Source organism: Camponotus floridanus, unplaced genomic scaffold (genome assembly GCF_003227725.1).
Source record: "Camponotus floridanus strain SB8 unplaced genomic scaffold, Cflo_v7.5 scaffold10, whole genome shotgun sequence".
NCBI classification, from domain to species: domain Eukaryota; kingdom Metazoa; phylum Arthropoda; class Insecta; order Hymenoptera; family Formicidae; genus Camponotus; species Camponotus floridanus.
In genome coordinates this window covers 1763269-1782004 of record NW_020229215.1, presented here as the reverse complement: position 1 = coordinate 1782004, position 18736 = coordinate 1763269, and the positions used below count along the sequence as shown (strand labels likewise).

At 29.0% G+C, this 18736-nt stretch overlaps 2 protein-coding genes and 1 long non-coding RNA gene across 6 annotated transcripts; 2 read left to right on the top strand and 1 right to left on the bottom strand.

The window, feature by feature from the left end:
• Window positions 1-597: 597 nt before the first annotated feature.
• Window positions 598-7377, top strand: LOC109609876. Its single transcript, XR_002192476.2, has 4 exons — window positions 598-775; window positions 5992-6349; window positions 6841-7009; window positions 7189-7377. It is a non-coding gene; the product is annotated as an uncharacterized LOC109609876 (long non-coding RNA).
• A 2244-nt stretch (window positions 7378-9621) lies between these two features.
• Window positions 9622-15222, top strand: LOC105249468 (fibroblast growth factor 1). Of its 4 annotated transcripts, none has more exons than XM_011254976.3 (5): window positions 9622-9739; window positions 11161-11395; window positions 13369-13562; window positions 13756-13859; window positions 14361-15222. In XM_011254976.3, exons 2-5 carry the CDS (start codon window positions 11175-11177, stop codon window positions 14547-14549), a joined length of 708 nt encoding a protein of 235 aa, XP_011253278.1. In that variant the 5' UTR covers window positions 9622-9739; window positions 11161-11174; the 3' UTR covers window positions 14550-15222. The 4 variants fall into 4 exon arrangements, with proteins under 4 accessions (XP_011253278.1, XP_011253279.1, XP_011253277.1 ...); XM_011254977.3 differs by having other exon boundaries at window positions 11158-11395; XM_011254975.3 differs by lacking the exon at window positions 9622-9739 and adding an exon at window positions 9822-10108.
• Window positions 15223-15579: 357 nt separating this feature from the next.
• On the bottom strand, window positions 15580-17451 carry LOC105249469 (short coiled-coil protein B). Its single transcript, XM_011254978.3, has 4 exons — window positions 17194-17451; window positions 16556-16675; window positions 16203-16289; window positions 15580-16116 (listed from the first exon to the last, which is right to left on the bottom strand). Exons 1-4 carry the CDS (start codon window positions 17264-17266, stop codon window positions 15974-15976), a joined length of 423 nt encoding a protein of 140 aa, XP_011253280.1. The 5' UTR covers window positions 17267-17451; the 3' UTR covers window positions 15580-15973.
• Window positions 17452-18736: the final 1285 nt, after the last annotated feature.

The following is an 18736-nucleotide window of genomic DNA, read 5'->3' as shown; positions in this document are numbered from 1 at the left end:
AGATGATTAATAGTCAAAAGTATAGATGTTTGATTTTCTTATATGATCAATCTGTTTACAATGCGTTTGAATTTTCAAAAATTTATAACATACATGTTTTTCGTACATATTTCATTTCTTTACATATTTATTGTTGTAAACATTCTTAAGTGAATATTTAAATGTTATAGCTGTCTAATTTATGACTTTTGATATCTAGATGGCTGTGATCACACACATTTTTCCTTTCTTGTGTATTACAAAATATTAAAAAATAATAGAAGATTAAAATTAGTTAAAAATAATGAAAAATTAAAATATTAGAAAAATATAGATACTTAAATATATTTCTAAATGATGAAAGTGAAGTATCATTAAAGTGAATACCGGATGTACCAGCGAATAGCGGGTGGCGCTTCACGAGAAGCTTTTCGTCACCTTCATCGTCGTCGTTGAGCGAGTTGGGCGTGTTTCCGATGGTGCTTAAGCTTGCCGCCGACAGGTGTGGACTTTACAGGTGTTGAACCTCCTGGCTGATAAGAAACGCGCCCGTGACGTCAGATCAGCGCGGGTAGAGTATATGAGTCGACGCCGTGGGATGTCCACGTCACTCGTTCTTGAACCTCCTCCGTCCGTTCATTCCGTCAAGTTGTTCGCCGTGAATTTTTTCGCCGTATCGCCGACCGCGATCAACGCCCTGGTATCGCGCTGATCATCGTCATCCGAAGGTCCACCGGAAACCGGGGATCCACCGCAGCGCGGTGATTAATTCCGCGGCTCCATCAGATTTTTGCAGGTAAGCTAGATGGATTGCATCAATTGTCCCTCATCGGGATTGGTTTAGAAATCGAATATCGGAATGCATGGCGCCAACAACTTAATAGTGTTTCGAAACGAATGCACGGAATAATGTAAATATATATTTAAATATATTTAAAAAAATTATTTCAATTTCTATTCATACATATTTTTCTTTTATCCTTTATAAGTCTTTTAAATTTCCATATGATTTGGAAAATGTGAGAGTATATGTAAAATTGTAGGATGAAGGTAGATATCGATCAGTATATCGTTACGATAAGATTGATTGCACCTTCGATTTCTTCATATCTCACGAGTTCACGAAACCGGTGCTCTCTTTTATTTCTGAAAATAAATTTTCTCACTTGCTCGTATTTGTCTTTTCATGTGCAAATTCAACGGAACAATTGTGCGTTCGGGCAACACAAAACGTACGCTCCACTTTCATTACGTAACACGCGAGGTCGTCACTAATATTCATCAGTCTATGGAGATGATAATTTCGAGATATGTGCATGTCAACCCTAATGATGCCGAAATATTTTTTACCGGAACCGTTTAATTGCGACTGACTTAATATCCGATGTGAAAAAAAGAGATAACTTTATAACAATTATTGCGTTTATAATTATATATATCAAACTGAAAAATGCACATTGAACTTATATATTTAATTGATCGGAAAAATAAATTTCTGATTTTATAAGTTAATTACAAATAGGATTTCTTGATAAAATAAATTTTAAGATAACTTTAAACGAACTTAAATTTTAAATAACTTTAAGATGTTAAAGAGAAATTATTTTTAATTTTTATTTTACATAAATTATTGCCTTTCTAGATTAAATTCAAAGTAGATACCGTTTTTTTCTGTAGTATTGTCAGACACAATAATATTTGCCAAAAATAGGCAAAAACATTAATAATATAATTAATTAACTCGATTCTTATCAATAACATTTGCTCCATTATTAGTATAACGGAGCAAATGTTATTGATAAGAATCGAGTTAATTAATTATTAAATCAATAACATTTGCTCTATTATTAATATAATGCATATAAAATCAAAATTAAAAAATTTCAAATCAAATATTTATATATTATTGATTGACAATTATAAATTAAATTCTAATTTGTTAATGAATGTATTTAATCCCGTATCTACCACTGATTTGAAATTTATCAAAATAGAAATAAAATAAAAAATTTGCATGCTATCTAAATGAAACTCTAAATCATTTATAATAGACATAGAAGAATCATACGAAATATTAAAATTATTATATAATAATTAAATAGTAATTGTAAAGAATATATTCACAAAAATATGTACAATAACATTATTTATTAAATATAGTATAAAATATGTAACGTAAAAAATAAAATAATATTTTAATGTCCAGTGTATATACAAATATTATGTTTTCTATTTAGCTAATATAGATAATAATTTTAATAATTCTTCTAACATAAGTATTATTCATTATATTCATATTAAAAAACTTGCAACCTGTAGTCACTAAGCTATATTTCTTCTTATTTTTATAGAAGATTATATATATATATATATATATATATATATATATATATATATGAATTTATATTAAAAAACTGTCTGACGTTTTAACAAAATAAAATAATAGAATATTTATTAAAATAATTTCGATATATATCTTTAAAGAAGAAAAAAATGTGCTTCTTGTTGTTTTCGTGCGATGAGTTATTATAGTTTAACGACTCGTTAATGTTCGGTGAAGGTGATGTCAAAATGATCGATAATGAATATATAAAATTAACAGGCACATAAATATGTAACTTTCCATAGTATCAAAACTATTAGGTAATCAATTTGGATATAAGTTTGTAAAAGTCCTGACTTGTTGCACAAACTTTATTATTTTTATAAAAACATTGCAAACATTTTGCGTAACAAAATAATTGCTCATCATAAATTTATAATATTATTAAACATGAAAAACTTGAGTCTATCTCCTGACTTTTCAAATAATGTAAATTAAATCGACAATATTTTTAATATTAAAAAAATGTCTTTAATGGAGTCATAATATAGTTTTTTTCTTTTTAATTTGTATTTAAAATTTCGTATAATGATAATACATATATCAATTAAATTAATTACTTTAAAATAATTGCAAAGAGACATAATTAAATCTTTTGTAAAATGCATTTTTTATATTATGCATTTTTATCCAAATGAAAAATTTTAAATATTATATATATATATATATATATATATATATATAATTTCTTATAAAAACTTATGATTTCTCTTATATATAAAATATGAAATTATAAAATTTGTGTTTGTTTCTATTATAAACTGATTATTTTATTTTATATTTTCCAGGATATATTATTAATACGTTGAAATATAAACTACTTATATACATAATACACACATATACAAATAAAACATAAAACATTTAAGACATAATGCATGAATTATGATAGATGATTTTTAAAGTTTAATGTCTTATAAAGATATGGTAATCATTGTAAGAATGTGATATTAAAATTGATTTTTAGTACCTACTAATGTTTTCTCTCAAAATTAATACTTATAATTTAAAACTTAATAATATTATCAACTCTGAATGATTATATATACGTATATAATTATAACTAATTATTAAAATTATTCATTATTCATATCAATAATATATATCCCTGATATAATGTAACATTATATGGTAATTAGATAATAGCTATTTTTCTTATATTTTACGAAAAAAATTATTAATCTTTATTATTATTAATAGATTTTTATAATTTTGTACTTTATTATATTTTATCACTAATTTGAAATATCATATAATGAAATTATATATGTTGAAAATTTTTTTATTAAAAGCATTAAGCATAACAGATATGTTAAATATTTAAAAGATTGTTAAAATATTTAAAAAATCTCTTATTTTCAAGAATTAAAATTTATCTAAATGTATTTTCTAGTGTATAATATACTATATGGTATACTATATATCGTATCATGGCATTCACTCTTTTTAATTTGATAGCTAAATTAAACATGGCTCTTTAGATGCTATCGATATCATATGACAATTATGGCCGTAATCGTGGATGACAATGCAAAATAATAAAATGTTTTCCAAAACAAAAGACTTTGTAAAAAAAATAGACAAGAAGCTTTCAGAATTTTCTGAAGAAAACTTAATTATTTCAAATTTTTAATTATTTTAACAAATAAAGTCTTAAGCCATAATGATTATTTAATGCTGATAATTAAAGCTATTATTTTTTTCAACAAACGATATATATCTGTAAACGTGTGCATCTGTAAACATATATCTTAATGTTATTAATTATTTATCAGTTTTTAGATTTTCTTTCTATAAATTGTAAAACAAATGCTTTTATCGTAAATAGAGCAAGTGCAACGTAATTCGCATTATCGAGTTGTTTCATTTTACTTCTTTTATCTCGTAGTGGGACAGTTTTACAGCAGTCTTTGCGAGTCTTCTCGAAAATAATTCGTCAGTGAAGATAAGATTTCGTCGTAAATGCTCGCATAAACCTGATTAGTTGCATAAAATATATTGCATCATCAATTGAAAATTTTAACTGTGATCATCTTGTATCAATTATAAAATCGTTTCAATTATACATCGTGTCGAAATACATAACAATGCGTCTAATAATTGCTCTCTCGTTAATTTAATATAGGTGATTCAATTCAATTAGGATTTATTAATTATGATCTATTAATTAACGTACACGGAGATCGTACACACTCGTAAGATTCTGAAGTTTGTACGACTCGTTATTTTGTTGGAAAAAAAGGAAAACGACACAATCTCGTGTTTTGATATAGTAGAAAAATATTGTCTATCGCAAGCGAGACGAGAAGAAAAAATGCCGACTACGGATGAACTAAAATCGGTTACGTAATGTAAGCGTGTAAACTACCGAAGAAGACGTGCAGCCACTTGTAAATTAACGCGATTGTAATTAATGCAGGCTGCTGGCAATTGCGACCGCAAAATATGTATCCCGGTGAGCGAAAATGCTACGTGAGCGAAATTTATTAAAATTTACTGCTCGGGAATTATATTGCCGAGGATTTTCGGTAATAACGAGCGACTCGTTTCGTTATCATCTTATCACATCGCTCGCTGATAAGGTGCAATCGCGGCTCTCAAAGACGATATCTTGTAGGTTTCATCGCGCGTTTATCAGGTGATAGAAAACATGGGCTAACATTCCAAATTGTGAACGTAATAGTTTATTAATTAATTTCGAAATTAGTAATATTCAAATTAACTTTTTATATTTATGAAAAAATTGATTATATCTAAATTTTCTTTTAAGATATTATTTCACAAAATATCGTAAAGTTTCACAATTTTTAAAATCATTTTATATCGTTATCAGAGAGCATCTTATTGACACCTCATTCTATCTTTGATTATCTATATAAATAAGTTTTATTATAAAAATATTTATTTATATTATAAAAGATATATTGTAAAATTATTTCAACACTAAAGAAATTAATAGTACAATTAAATCCCCCAATATATATTTCTACATTTAAATTAATATAAAATAAGAAAAAAAATGCGTGAAAGCTATGAGAATGCTTTAATGTCTCAAATTTCAGTATTTTTCACTGCAATTGCCAAATCAACGATTGTTTAAGCAGTTGCTTGTAACTGTGGTAGAAATGTCATCTGAGTAAATAGAACGCAGAACGATCTTGCTCGTTCTCTCCATCGGGGACGTCTTCGCGACATTCGTTTATGTCGTACAGGTTTGTACATGGATTAGTTGAAACACGTTAATTACGGGTGACGCGAAGTTGGCACGTCTCCGGAATCTTACGACCATCGAATACTAACCACCTTGCAATTTCATTGCCCAGAAAAAAATATGAATCTTATTCTTTTACACATGTAGACCAAGATGAATGTATATTATAATGAAAGCATTATTACAATGTAAATTATTTGATATTTAAATTTTTGACATTTAAATTTCTCGACAACAGAATCGCGATTATTGAATTATTACGAGATGAGAAATTTAAACAATATCAAAAACAATAGAGGCACAAATATTGAATTATTAGAAAAAATTGTATAGCTTTTAAATGAAATTTTTGCGTCTCGATAAAGAGGAGAGAGTCGTGAAAAAAAAGAGCCATATTTAATTCGGCGATTAATTTTAGGGGGCACCGAACTGCTTGCAATTTCGCAAGCGTGCTTCGCGGCATTGTTGGATGGCCAAAAGGATGTGTTAACAAGTCGTGGCACGAGCTGGTAGCAAAGCGGTTATGTTTGCGATGCAATCAGATGGCGGCGCTAAAGAGGAAGAGGCTCCTCGCACCTTCCTGATAACAAGTCATGCCGCTAAGTTGGAGCAGCTACACTTTTGCGTGAGAGGCTACCTTCTTCTTCCTCGAATCGAGATTGCGAATCAGCTATACTTATAGCAGGTCGCTAATATTGGTTGGTGCATTACAAATGAGGCAAAAATGATGAGCTTTGCAAATGGAAGCTAGTCATTTGCATAGCAGATATATTGCAGTACGTATATCATTGAATTTTAGACATTAAAGTAACATTAAAATGCACGAGATTATGGAAAATAATTAGTATAAGAATAGTATAAGAAATTATAATTAATAGACGATTTTTAAAAAGTAATAAAAGTATGCACAATAGATTAGACAATTAGAAGATTAGAAAACAAGAATTAAGAGAGATAAAGAGAGCTGAAAATTGAAAATTGAAGATTGACTCTCGAGAGTTTAGCTTCTAAAAAATCATATTCGAAAAATATTAAATGTCTTGAAATCTATATATATTTATAATATTCAATATTATATTATAACAATATAACTATAATATAATATATTCAATATTATATTATAGTTATATTGTTATATTTTGTATAATGCTGACAAACTCTTAATTCTTATTTTTAATTCAATTTTGTGTTTAAGAATCATTATAAAACGAATATAAACATTTCAGAAAAATAGAGCTCAATCTATTCATCTTTTTTTCTATACCAGCAGGTTAAAACTTTGCTGATGAGATTATTCAGGGCTTTTGTCTTACGATACTGTTGCGGTATTGCGTATAATGACTTTCGTGTGATAACGGTTATCGCGCAAAATTTATTGGATCTAGTAAATAGACTTTTTTCTTCAAGGAAGTTCCTTCGAGTATGTTACATAAGAAGTGAGTAATATTCTAAGTATAATTCTCTCTCTGTCTATATAATGCAATTAATATAAAATATGTAACTCCATTTGAATATTTAAAAAATTTTATGTAAATATTTTTTCTATCTAGTTTTTCTATTTTCTATTTAATATATCTATTTGTCATATATGTTATAATCTTTCTATGCTATCAAGGAAATATTAATGAAATAGAAATGGAAAGAAATTCAAAACCGAGGGATGGAGCGCTCGCTATGAAGAGAGCTATCCATCGACAGTATGGTAATGATAGACACTGTCATGGAGTTGCTCTCTTTGTGGACGCCGCTTGATTCAACGCTTCGACGAATTTATGCATTCTTGCAAGCATAATTTACACGGAGGAAGATGCGTTATAGTATATTTATATACATATAATATATACAATATATATATATTTATATATTTATTTAATAATATCTCTTTTATAATAACTTTTGCTAATTTATGTATATAAAGAAGGATGTTGCACATCATATATATATATATATATTATAAATTCATATATTCATATTTGAAGCATATCTTATAGCATGCATAAAATATTAAAAAATCCATAATTTATTTCATATTTTTAATATTTAATTTGTAAATTAAACAATAAGCTTAAAAAATATTTTATATTCTTTCCCATAAATATTTGAAAATTTTTTTATTAATTTATAGCAAATGTTATATTAACCTCTTTATTGCATAATTTATGCTCTATATTATAGATCCTGTATTATTATTATAGATTCTACAATAATAATAATAATAAAGACAGTCTCTATATTGAAATATATCACATACAATGGCGATATATGCGAACGTAACGTATACAATTGTGAATAATTTTATAGGTTGAATGAAACTGTGTGAAAACTTTTGCGAGTTGTATGTGTTATCATTATTTTGACGATTGCAAATGTTCAAAAATTGATCAACCGTTTTATGTAAATATTGCGTGACCTATGAGTCTACTAAAACTGATACCTAACTACTTCTTGTCTACAGTGAAAATTGCAACACTCTATAAAGGATTAATACACCACACGTAGTTTATTATCCTGCTGTGATGCAATAATGTCGTATGTTGTGCTTGGTCGTTATTAATTGTACAAATAGTGTATCGAAGTGCCCTGCATTCGATCGATAGCCATAACAATCCCTGCAGATATAACTATGAATAGAGTGAACTCTGAGGGAACGACGACCTTATCATTGATTAAAACAGCGTAAGCAGAGGTATTAGAATCATGCTTATGTTTTACATGTCATATGTCAACTAGAAATAAAATTTCTTGGGTTATTATTTTGATTTTAATATATGTCAATAGTTGCATGAACTTTAAAAAAATTCTCAATGAACTAAAATATTATGTCTTAAAAATTATTTTTTCTTTTTTTTTAGTTTCAATTTAACCAAAATTTAATGTTCAAAAGGATTTTAGGATTAAATTAATGTTTAAAAGGATTTTTGTATTAAATCTTTAGTATTAATTCTTCTTATTTATATTACAGATAATAAAAATTACATAAAATAAAAAGTATAGAAAGAAATAATATGTAAATAATATACGTACAATATATCCATATATTTAAAAAATTTTTAAAGTTTCAGTATCAAATATTTTAATATTAATTATATAAAGAAAATAGTACATAACTGAAGATATTTATTGTATCATAAAAATGTTGTCAATCGATTAAATTCAGCTTCAGATCTTTATTTTTCATCATACTATAGAATTGCGGTTATACCTGCTTCGCCATCTGTATATATCAATAGAAAATATGCAAAGAAAATATCTAATAATGATACAAATTTGCAATTATTGAAAAAATTATACTATTGTTACATATTTCAAATTTAACACATATTTAATATTTCCAATATATACGAAAAAATGTTACCAATATTTTATACTCAAAATGCTGCTGGTAAATTAGAATACTGCAATTTTTTGCATAGGTATTATATAAATTACAAATTTATACATTTATAGATATATTCTCTCCCCCCATTTATATATCAAATAAAACAATATATATAGATAGAAAGTATTGATAAATTGATTGAAATTTTTGAATATTATTTTTTTCCAATTTATCATATTATTAAAATCATTAAATCTTGTTGCAATAAACAGATTAATCTGTGCATTTTATATACATGAAAAATATATATATATATGTATAGAGAAAAAGAGAGAGAGAGAGAATTTCAAACAAATTAATATCATAATACACTATATATCCTGTATAATGTCATAATATACTATATATCCCATATATTTTTATATATAAAAATGCACAGATAAATTTGTTTACTGTAGCAAAATTTAATGATATGATAATATGATAAATTGTAAAAAAAGAATTATTAAAAAATTCGAATCTCAACTTATCAGTACTTTTATTCAAAGCTAAATCATGAGTGACGCGGAATTTATGATTAAAAGATCAAAGATTTCTCAACGAGGAACATTATTAAAATAATATCTCTAGAACTAATGATTAATGGTGGCTCTCTAAAGAGGGTTTTAAAAAAGACGTGTGTGCATGCGCTCGAAGGCGTGCTCCATTTTTAAATCGTTCCACCAGGAATCTGCAGACCGCCGACGCCGACGGCGGTGACTGTCAGTAGGCCGGCGTCATGTCTGCTATTATTCGACGAGCCACTAGAGAATCGGGCTCAGTCGCGTAATAAACGTGGAACTTCCAGGTAGGTGGATGCCTGCACGATCATCAAAGCTTGACGCATCCTCGTGCGCGCGAAAAAGATCAGCTTCTTTCGTCGGATCTATCTAAAGTGTCGTGTGATCGAAAAAAAATTCACTCTCTACTCTGCTCTCGATTATGTGAACAAAGTTCGACAGAATTTATCCTCCAGTCTTATCTCCATCTAATTTTTCTAAGTCTTTTATACGATACGTGTAGGTGTACGTGTGAAAAAAATATTGTAATATATTCGATATTTAGTGCTTCTCTTGCAAATAATGCGATGTAACTTGTGTCTGCTGTAAATAATTATAGTGCGTATGCTGTTATCAATGTGTCAAGTTCGAAGAAGACTTATATTAATATAATTGCAGTACGTATATTTCTGGATAATTGCGCTTTTTGAATTCGTTGTGCTTAATTCGGCTGACGTATTTCTGCTCTTATTGAATTAGTTATTGATGCGTAAGTACGTCTCGATGCGCAATTATCTGCACACTCGATACGCATGGTCACTAGTAGACCGAGACCACCGTTAAATCTCGGACACTATAATGCTTGCTCCTGCTCTGAATAAAAAATATTTCACACGCGTGGGTGCTTCCCAACATTCAGAGAAAGAGAGAAAGAGAGAGAGAGAGAGAGAGAGAGAGAGAAATTTCATTTACTATCTCATAGATCTTTTTTCTCGAATATAACATTTTCAGAGTGTTAAAACCTTGATTTTACTGATAAAAAATAATAGTAGCGCATATTTAAGTTACTTTCATCAAAATATTCATAAAGAGAGATTAATTTCAAAAAGATTCATATAAGAAACAAATTATAAAATAACAAAAAAAAACGAGAAATTTCTACAAATTTCAATTGTAGCATTTTAATTAATAGCTGTCAGACAAATAAAAAAATACAAATAATAAAATTCGTAATGAAATTGTAATAGAAATATTCATATTATTGGGTAAATTGAAAAAAATGAAATTAAATACGATTTTATTGATAAATCAATACATTAATTTTATAATATATTAATTTAGTATACAAATCATTATATAGATTTAATTCCCTGGTGTAATATAACGATTGATGTAATTTGATGTAATTAAGAAAGTTTTTTTTTTTTTTAACATATGATCGTTCTTGACAACTTGACATCAAAAATGCGTAAATTTATACGTTAGACCTGACGTCAAATTTTTTTACATTTCTTTATTACAGTCGATGTATAATCTAGCAGATCATAAATATACATACCTATATTATGATCCATAGTTACATCTCACACTTAGCCGCAAATGTGACTATGATAATTCTTGGTCAATGATAACCGCATCGAATGCGGTTTTAGTGTTAGAAGTAAATCAAATGGCCACATTTAATATCAAATGTGCGGTGTAAATATGTGTCTGTGAATTTATGCAGCAGCAAGGAAACCGAAAATGAGTTTGCGCTGGATTCACGAGAATTTGGAAGCACCAACATGCGACGAGGAGTGCAGCGATATCGACGATAGTTGCAGTGACGATAGCTACGACACGGAATTATCTCTTCAGGAAGACGACGATGTAGTAGAAAATGGGAAGAAAATCGCTCGCGATGTTCGGAAGAAGAGGGAAACCAAAAGACCTTCGACCACGACCGTCACCTTTGACGGGAACGGGTAATAATATCATCTAGATATCTAATTAAGTCGAAAATATACGCGTCACACACATACAATTAAATACTTTGCATATTTAAGAGTGTAATTAAAAAAATATCCCAATGTAAAATATAGAAATTAACGTCTGCTCAGCGAAAAATAATAATAGTTAGCTTCCTCTGATGAAATGCACCTCCCTTATTTCATCTGCGAATCTCCTAGAAATGTGTAATTCGCGTAAATGAACGGATTAGCATAATTAATGGGACAAGGTAAAATGTCTCGCCGACACTGGATACACGGTAAATACGTTTGTCTACCTAGTCGCCCTCCAACGTTATAATGTACATTCATTGATCACTTGACTCGATTAACTTTCTGCTCCATATCGCCACAGGGTCAGCAGATGCATTAGGTGTAGTTTGTGTTATTAACGGTATCAAACGAGCATAGTGTCGTACGTGGTATCGCGACTACAATTTCCCGTGAATTCAGCAATATTCCCGCTATAACATGACGTGCGAAATTATGATCGACATTCTGACGAATCTGGCGAGATGCAATTTGCACCGCTCGAATAGAAATGGAATTTCATCCCTCTCGCAAATACAAAAAGGAATTATTCTTTTCTTTTTTTTATTATTCCATTAGAGAAAAAATTTTGCATTGCATAAAAAAAGTTTTTAGAATACCTATAATAGTCAAGAAAATAATTAATAAACTTTAATTTGTTAGAAATATAGTATTTATATAGTATGACTTAATATAGTATGTTTTAATATGGATAATATCTCTTTTAATTTGATACCTTGAAAAATATTAAGTAATTATAGTAATAAATAGGAGTGATATAAGCAATAAATAAATACAAAATATGCCATTAAATAGAAGTTAATAGATTAAATATGCCTTTTTTGCAATTACTTGTGAAATTTCTTTAAAAAGGAAAAACAGAATTTCAACAAAAATTCATTCTTTCTTTGTACGAATAAAAGTTTATACATTAATCATAAATTACATTTACCAATAAATAAAATAAAAATACATGTAGCTTCGTTTGTGAATATAACGTTTATTTTCGCGTGAGAGTATATTTTGTTTGCACAAAAGGTTTATTGGGCACGGCTTATATACGAAGCCATGTAAAATTAACCGCTTTAATGCTTTATCTTTCTGATGACGGCGGCCTAACTATTCGCGTAACTCTCGCACAAAGCCTATTGACATTTCGTTTCCTCCCTTCGAGAATCGGTTTAAAATTAACGAAGTGCGCGAGCGTTTACAGTACAGAGCGTGATGCGCTTCATTCACGAGGCTTGCTGACCTGAAAAATCGGCCGACCTATATATTTTCCAGCATCTATATAACGGTGTGAACACCCTTCATGAAGGCAAAGACAATTCCATCAACTGACAGCGTACACGACACAATATACTTAAAGGCTCGAAAAAAATATCACATACAACGAAGTATTAATTTAGTACTATTATATTCATATTTCACGCGAATTCTGTTAATTACAAGTAACATGTTATTACAATTTTCTATTTTCTATATTATTATTCTTAAGAGTCCTCTTCTGAAAACGCGATAAATTTTTATCTTTCAAGTAATTTTGTTTCATGCTTGCCGTAATTACAAAACTAATTTGTCATACTGCAAATGTGTCCTTAATTAACATAATCTTTATTAGTTCTCATATACTTTTTTTTTATGTATGTGTTTTTTATCGTATGTATGTGATGATAAACACATTTACAAATAAATATATATATCCTGTTCTTTTTATTTATTTATGCAATTTTTTTATTTTTTTACTATCTTTGTTTTACTATTATTTTTTATCATATTAATTTGAATGTATAATAATTTTTATGTAACGTAACTCCTTTTGCATAAAACATAAGCATTCTTTCTCTGTTTCTCTTTCTGTTACGTAACATGTAACTATACGTAGGTATTTATGGGTCATTATCTAATTGTAATTATAGAACCCCGCGTAACATGGAACGCAACTCCAAACCACATAAATATACGCCGTACGTAATATGGGATCCCCGACAGCCAGCGAAAAATCCTGTCTATAATTGTGGGATAATAAAACTGTACTGTCGAACAGGGTATCATCTGGCAATTACACCATCGGGACGAGTCCGAGGATTATCTGACAACAAAGAGTCGCACGGTATTTTTATTTATCATGACATGTTAATCGGAATAAAAACGTAAAATAAAGACTTCAGATATGTCATAATACTATTTTTATAGCCATAACTATTATTCTCATTATTATTATTAACATTAATAAATTATATTTAATTATTATAAATTATTATTTATATAAATTATTATTTTTGTAAGAATTTATATTTGTGCAGCTCTGCTTCACGTAACACCGGTATCTTTCGGTGTTATTAGAATACAAAGTATCGAAACGAGGCTCTATCTGGCATTTAATAAAAAAGGACGATTATACGGAGAGGTAAGATATGAATATAAAATATGGAGAGAAAAGTATATTGCCTATATAAAAATGTAGTATAAGCCTTTTGTACGGATTGCTACATGAAAAAGGTTTTTATTACCAAGAAAAATGGAGCATAACATATTGTGCAGCACGATCTATATCCGCAAATTTTATATGTAGCATTCTATTGTACCGTGAGTAAAAAAATTCTACACAATTCTATAAGATTATTTCAATGACTTTATTCAACCTAATTTCAATTATTCAACCTCACAATTTTGATAACAAAACTAATTCTATATTTAATAATAAAAATATAATAATCAGCATAATTATTAATTTAATAGTTATAAAATTATTTAAAGAAATTACTTAAGTTTGTTAAAGGTAGTGAAAATTATTTAAACGCAATTTATGTAATTGATAAATTGATTTTCCAAATATTTATTAATGAAAATTTGAAAATGATTAAAATCATAGATTTGTATACGACTTATCTCTTATAAATGATTTCAGGTAAATATGAGCAACGATAATACTGAATGGGAACAATGGACTATTGGTTCCTATGATGCATTTCGATCGCGCAAATACGTGCATTATGGATGGTGGATAGGAATAAAGAAGAATGGACGAGCAAAGCCGGGACCGAAAACATCTTGGGGGCAAAAAGCAATACAATTTTCGGCTATCCAAGAGGATTAATCGAGGAAAAACACACAGATATACTTTTTATTTTACTCATTTATAAATTAACTGGTCAGAAGAGGAATCAAAGACAGTGATGAATGAGTGTTTCATGAGAAAAAAGATGGTTCTGCTAGATAAAAAAATTCATTCGAATGAGGCATTGATCGAATACAACACGTTCCAATAGAATATAATGTTTATTATAACACTGTGTTTCACTCAACAATGGGATAATTTGGAATTGTGCATTCTGCTTGTGCCCTCAAACTGAAACTCGATCGCAAGTCGCAGTTTTTCATTTGCAGTAAATATATATTATTATGCATCAATCGTGTCGACTCGATACGCTTACAAGCAAGATGATTGCACATGCATTAACTCGTCTAAAATCAACTTTTCGTCATAAATAGCAAACTAGCTCGCATCTTGCTCGTAACGTATACTATATATGTAGCATATCAATTTTTCATAGTATGTCATCGATTACAGCGTATTGTAATTGTATATAATTATTACAATATTATCTCTTTTGTACATCTACATACAATGCATATATATATAATATGTCAAAACTTTCAAGCAAGAGTTTGTATTAAAACAAAAGATATTTCGACGAAATGTATATGTAGCTTTAAGTTTTTTAATGTTCAGCTTTGCAAATGTAAAGTGTGCATATTGGATAAACTTTTAAAAATGTATATAAATGCAAAAAGCAAATGTATGTATGAATGAAATACATCAGTCGTATATAAAATTGAAGTACTAATTCAAGTTGACAGCGCATATATTATATATAAATAACATAATAAAAAATATAATTGTTAAATTTAAAATTTTTTTTGATTTTACATATTATTTACTTCAAACACACACACACAATAAATTATAACAAATATATTATTAATATTATATTATGCACTAGTTTCAGATAAATTAATTAATCCTAAATATAAAAAAAATTTTTTTAAATTTGTGTATTGTATATAAATTAACTATTTAGCAAGTTTATTTAAAAATTTGCAAAGCATTGATGTTTTGTAAAAATTGTAAAAATGCAAGATTCTTTGGTGCACATAATCATAATTATAAGCGTGTTTTTCAAGTCACAGTCACAGTGAATGCATTATAAATAGTCTTAATTATTTTAAAAGGATATTTCATTATACTTGACTGATAAAAGTAGATTATTTGATCAGAAATACTTAGCTTTTTTTAAAAAATGTATACAAATTAACAAAGATGAATTGAAAATACTACGTATACTGGACACAATATTTTTAAAAGCTTTATATTATCCTTTGTTAAATGAAAAAATTAAATGCATGACTAAACACATACTTTTGAAGAAGTCAAAACAATCATAATTATTTCAAGATTCTGTAGCTGGCTCGTAAATTTATTTAATAATTTAATCTAATTTATTTAATTAATTTGGTTATTTACTTCTTCTTAGTATTAGGACTTGTTGACTGAAACACGCTAGATGCTGACATTAAATTCTCAATGTATTGACTCAGAACCTGATTCTCACTTCTCAGCTTCAAATTTTCTTCCTTCACACTATCCACCCTTTGTGATAGATCTAAATAAAGCACATATATTTGCATATCAGAAAATATCAATACATATATCCATCTGCAACAAAATTTTTCTAAAATACACACGCACCATCTAAAGTATTCTGCAATTCGAGAACTTGCGCAATCAGTCTAGCTTTCTCTTCCTGTTCATCTGGGCTGATATCTGGATCTAAACCTATAATGAATTTCAATCTTTTTACATACTGTTATTAATTTGTCTATGCTATAACTTTATAAAATCAAAGAGATTGGAATTGTTATAATTTTTAAATAAAATTTACATAATAAAATTAGACAAGAAATTTAGATATAGGAACAAGGATTCTGTTTAATTAATATTAGATACTATATTCATTTAAATTAAGTATAAAATGTAAAAACCAGCTATATCCTTTTTTTCTGTGACACATATTGTAAGAGGTCAATAATAATATCGCTTACTATTTGGACTACAGCTTCCGTTAGTAAATGTCGATGGGATAGAATCCATACTACGTCCTCTTCCTAGCGCATCAGATATATGCGAAGCATTGTCCAAGATTTCTTCCTCTGGTATTATTACTACGAATGTGTGAGAAATAACTTTAACAAACTATCACTCCACAATAAAAATCAAAGTGCTACAATTGTCACAGGACAAACTGCATTATGCAAGGAACATGCAAATTATTCAGCATTCCCAAGGATTCGCAAGCAACAAATACAATCGATAAATATAAAAGAAAACGATAATATTGAGGCCCAGCTATTATTTAGTGCGTTTTTATATCTTAGAATCAGATTCTAAGAAATAAAGAAGACATATTGCTATTTAGTACACATTCAGGGTGTTAAATATGGCTGATCTAATTTTCATTCTGTCAATCAACAAATGCAATGTCAACTTGGATGGATGGAGGCCAGGTGGATTAAGCGAACGAAATCAAATAAATGGCACTAATTAAAGATTAGGATTCGGATAAGGGCTCGACGTGCAAAGTAAGTTCGCAACAAACTAGCTTGAGGTTATAAGTCATCGATAGAGGATGGCAACAGCTGCCAAAGAAACGTCACCGAATTAGGTAATTCCAAATACTCACCTTGCGGATCATCATCTGCGAGGGGTATGCTATTCATGTCATCCTGCAGCTTGGCTGTCATCGTCGCTGACATGTCGATATCTGCTGATCGGAATCACCAGGAATCACACGCGACGCGACTGACAGATGACCTGACGCGACTCGCGATTGACTCAACTTTATCGATCCCCGGACACGAGAGTCCAATCGAGATATCTCGATTTTCTTCGCGGCTTCGGCCTCAATTATCGTTTATACACACTGTGATAAATTTACTACGCAATTCGATAATTTTTCCATTTAAATATCAAGTTCGTTTTATTTTATTTTATTATTTATTTATTTTATTTAACTTTTTCACATTTACGACATTTAAAGTCGTAGTTTACGCATCGGACAGTAGACACAGCATTTTTGCACACTTTTCCGGAAACAAGAGCGAGGACACGATGTTTTCGTAATATTCTCGATAGTTATTTAACCGCGGAATTTATTTTCGACAAATAAAACGAATATACAACAGAGATGTTTCACACAGATGTTTCGCGTACAGATTTTGAGGGAGCAACGACACAGAAAGTTGGCGAAAGCATGGAAGTGCGCATTTAAAGTGGCGATCGTTTTGAACGTAGTTGTGCGTCACGCGATGTGACGTCACGTGACGTCACACGCGTGACAACAACAGCGCCCTCGGTCGACTTTCAGAGTGCGTTCGGACATTCGATCCGTGGAGCAAAGCGACGAAAGGAGCAAAGATTTCTTCATTTTGATTGGAGGATTCGAAGCTACTCTATTTCACGAGTAGAATTTTCGAACTCATTCCTAGAGAAATTATTTAGTTACCATTTCTCGGTACTGTCTTCGATGTGTATTTGTTTCGTGTGATATGTTTGTGTACTGTATATGTTCGATCACGTAAATCACCGTTTGTCCTGAGGAATTTTACAAACAGCCCGATGATGTGTTTTAAATCGACATTTCGACAAGTCAAAGAAAAAAATGTTCACTATCGTCGACTACGTCGAGAGGTTTGTTTACTTAATTCATACTTAAATAAAGTGAATAAATAAATAAAGGGCGCGATGCTGTGTGTATAATTTTAAAATCTGCAAGTTTGAAATATAAATTATCTCGAAAGAGAGAATTTTCTCAATAAAATTTACATAACTTATATCTTTGATAATTATTTATAATTTTGCTATATATTAATACGCACACGATATCAAAATATATAGCATATAATAGAATATATTACATAATAAAATACATGATAGAGTGTTGGAATTTTGTCTTCGAATGTCTGCGAATTAATTGGGGAGAATTAATTGTCTGAAATGAATTTAAGAGAAAAAGAGAAAGACAAAGGATGCTTTGATTTTTTATCTGATTTTTTTCGTGATAAGTACTGTATATGTTTAGATCACGTAAATCATCGTTTGTCCTGAGGAATTTTACAAACAGCCCGATGATGTATTTTAAATCGACATTTCGACAAGTCAAAGAAAAAAATGTTCACTATCATCGACTACGTCGAGAGGTTTGTTTATTTATAATTCATACCTAA

Coding starts and splice junctions, on each gene's coding strand:
- LOC105249468 (XM_011254976.3), top strand. CDS start 11,175: ATGAGTTTGCGCTGGATTCACGAGAATTTGGAAGCACCAACATGCGAC. Junction 13,563..13,755: donor TGACAACAAAGAGTCGCACG/GTATTTTTATTT, acceptor ATATTTGTGCAG/CTCTGCTTCACGTAACACCG. Junction 13,860..14,360: donor AAGGACGATTATACGGAGAG/GTAAGATATGAA, acceptor AAATGATTTCAG/GTAAATATGAGCAACGATAA.
- LOC105249469 (XM_011254978.3), bottom strand. CDS start 17,266: ATGTCAGCGACGATGACAGCCAAGCTGCAGGATGACATGAATAGCATA. Junction 16,676..17,193: donor CGCAGATGATGATCCGCAAG/GTGAGTATTTGG, acceptor ACACATTCGTAG/TAATAATACCAGAGGAAGAA. Junction 16,290..16,555: donor CGGAAGCTGTAGTCCAAATA/GTAAGCGATATT, acceptor AATTCATTATAG/GTTTAGATCCAGATATCAGC.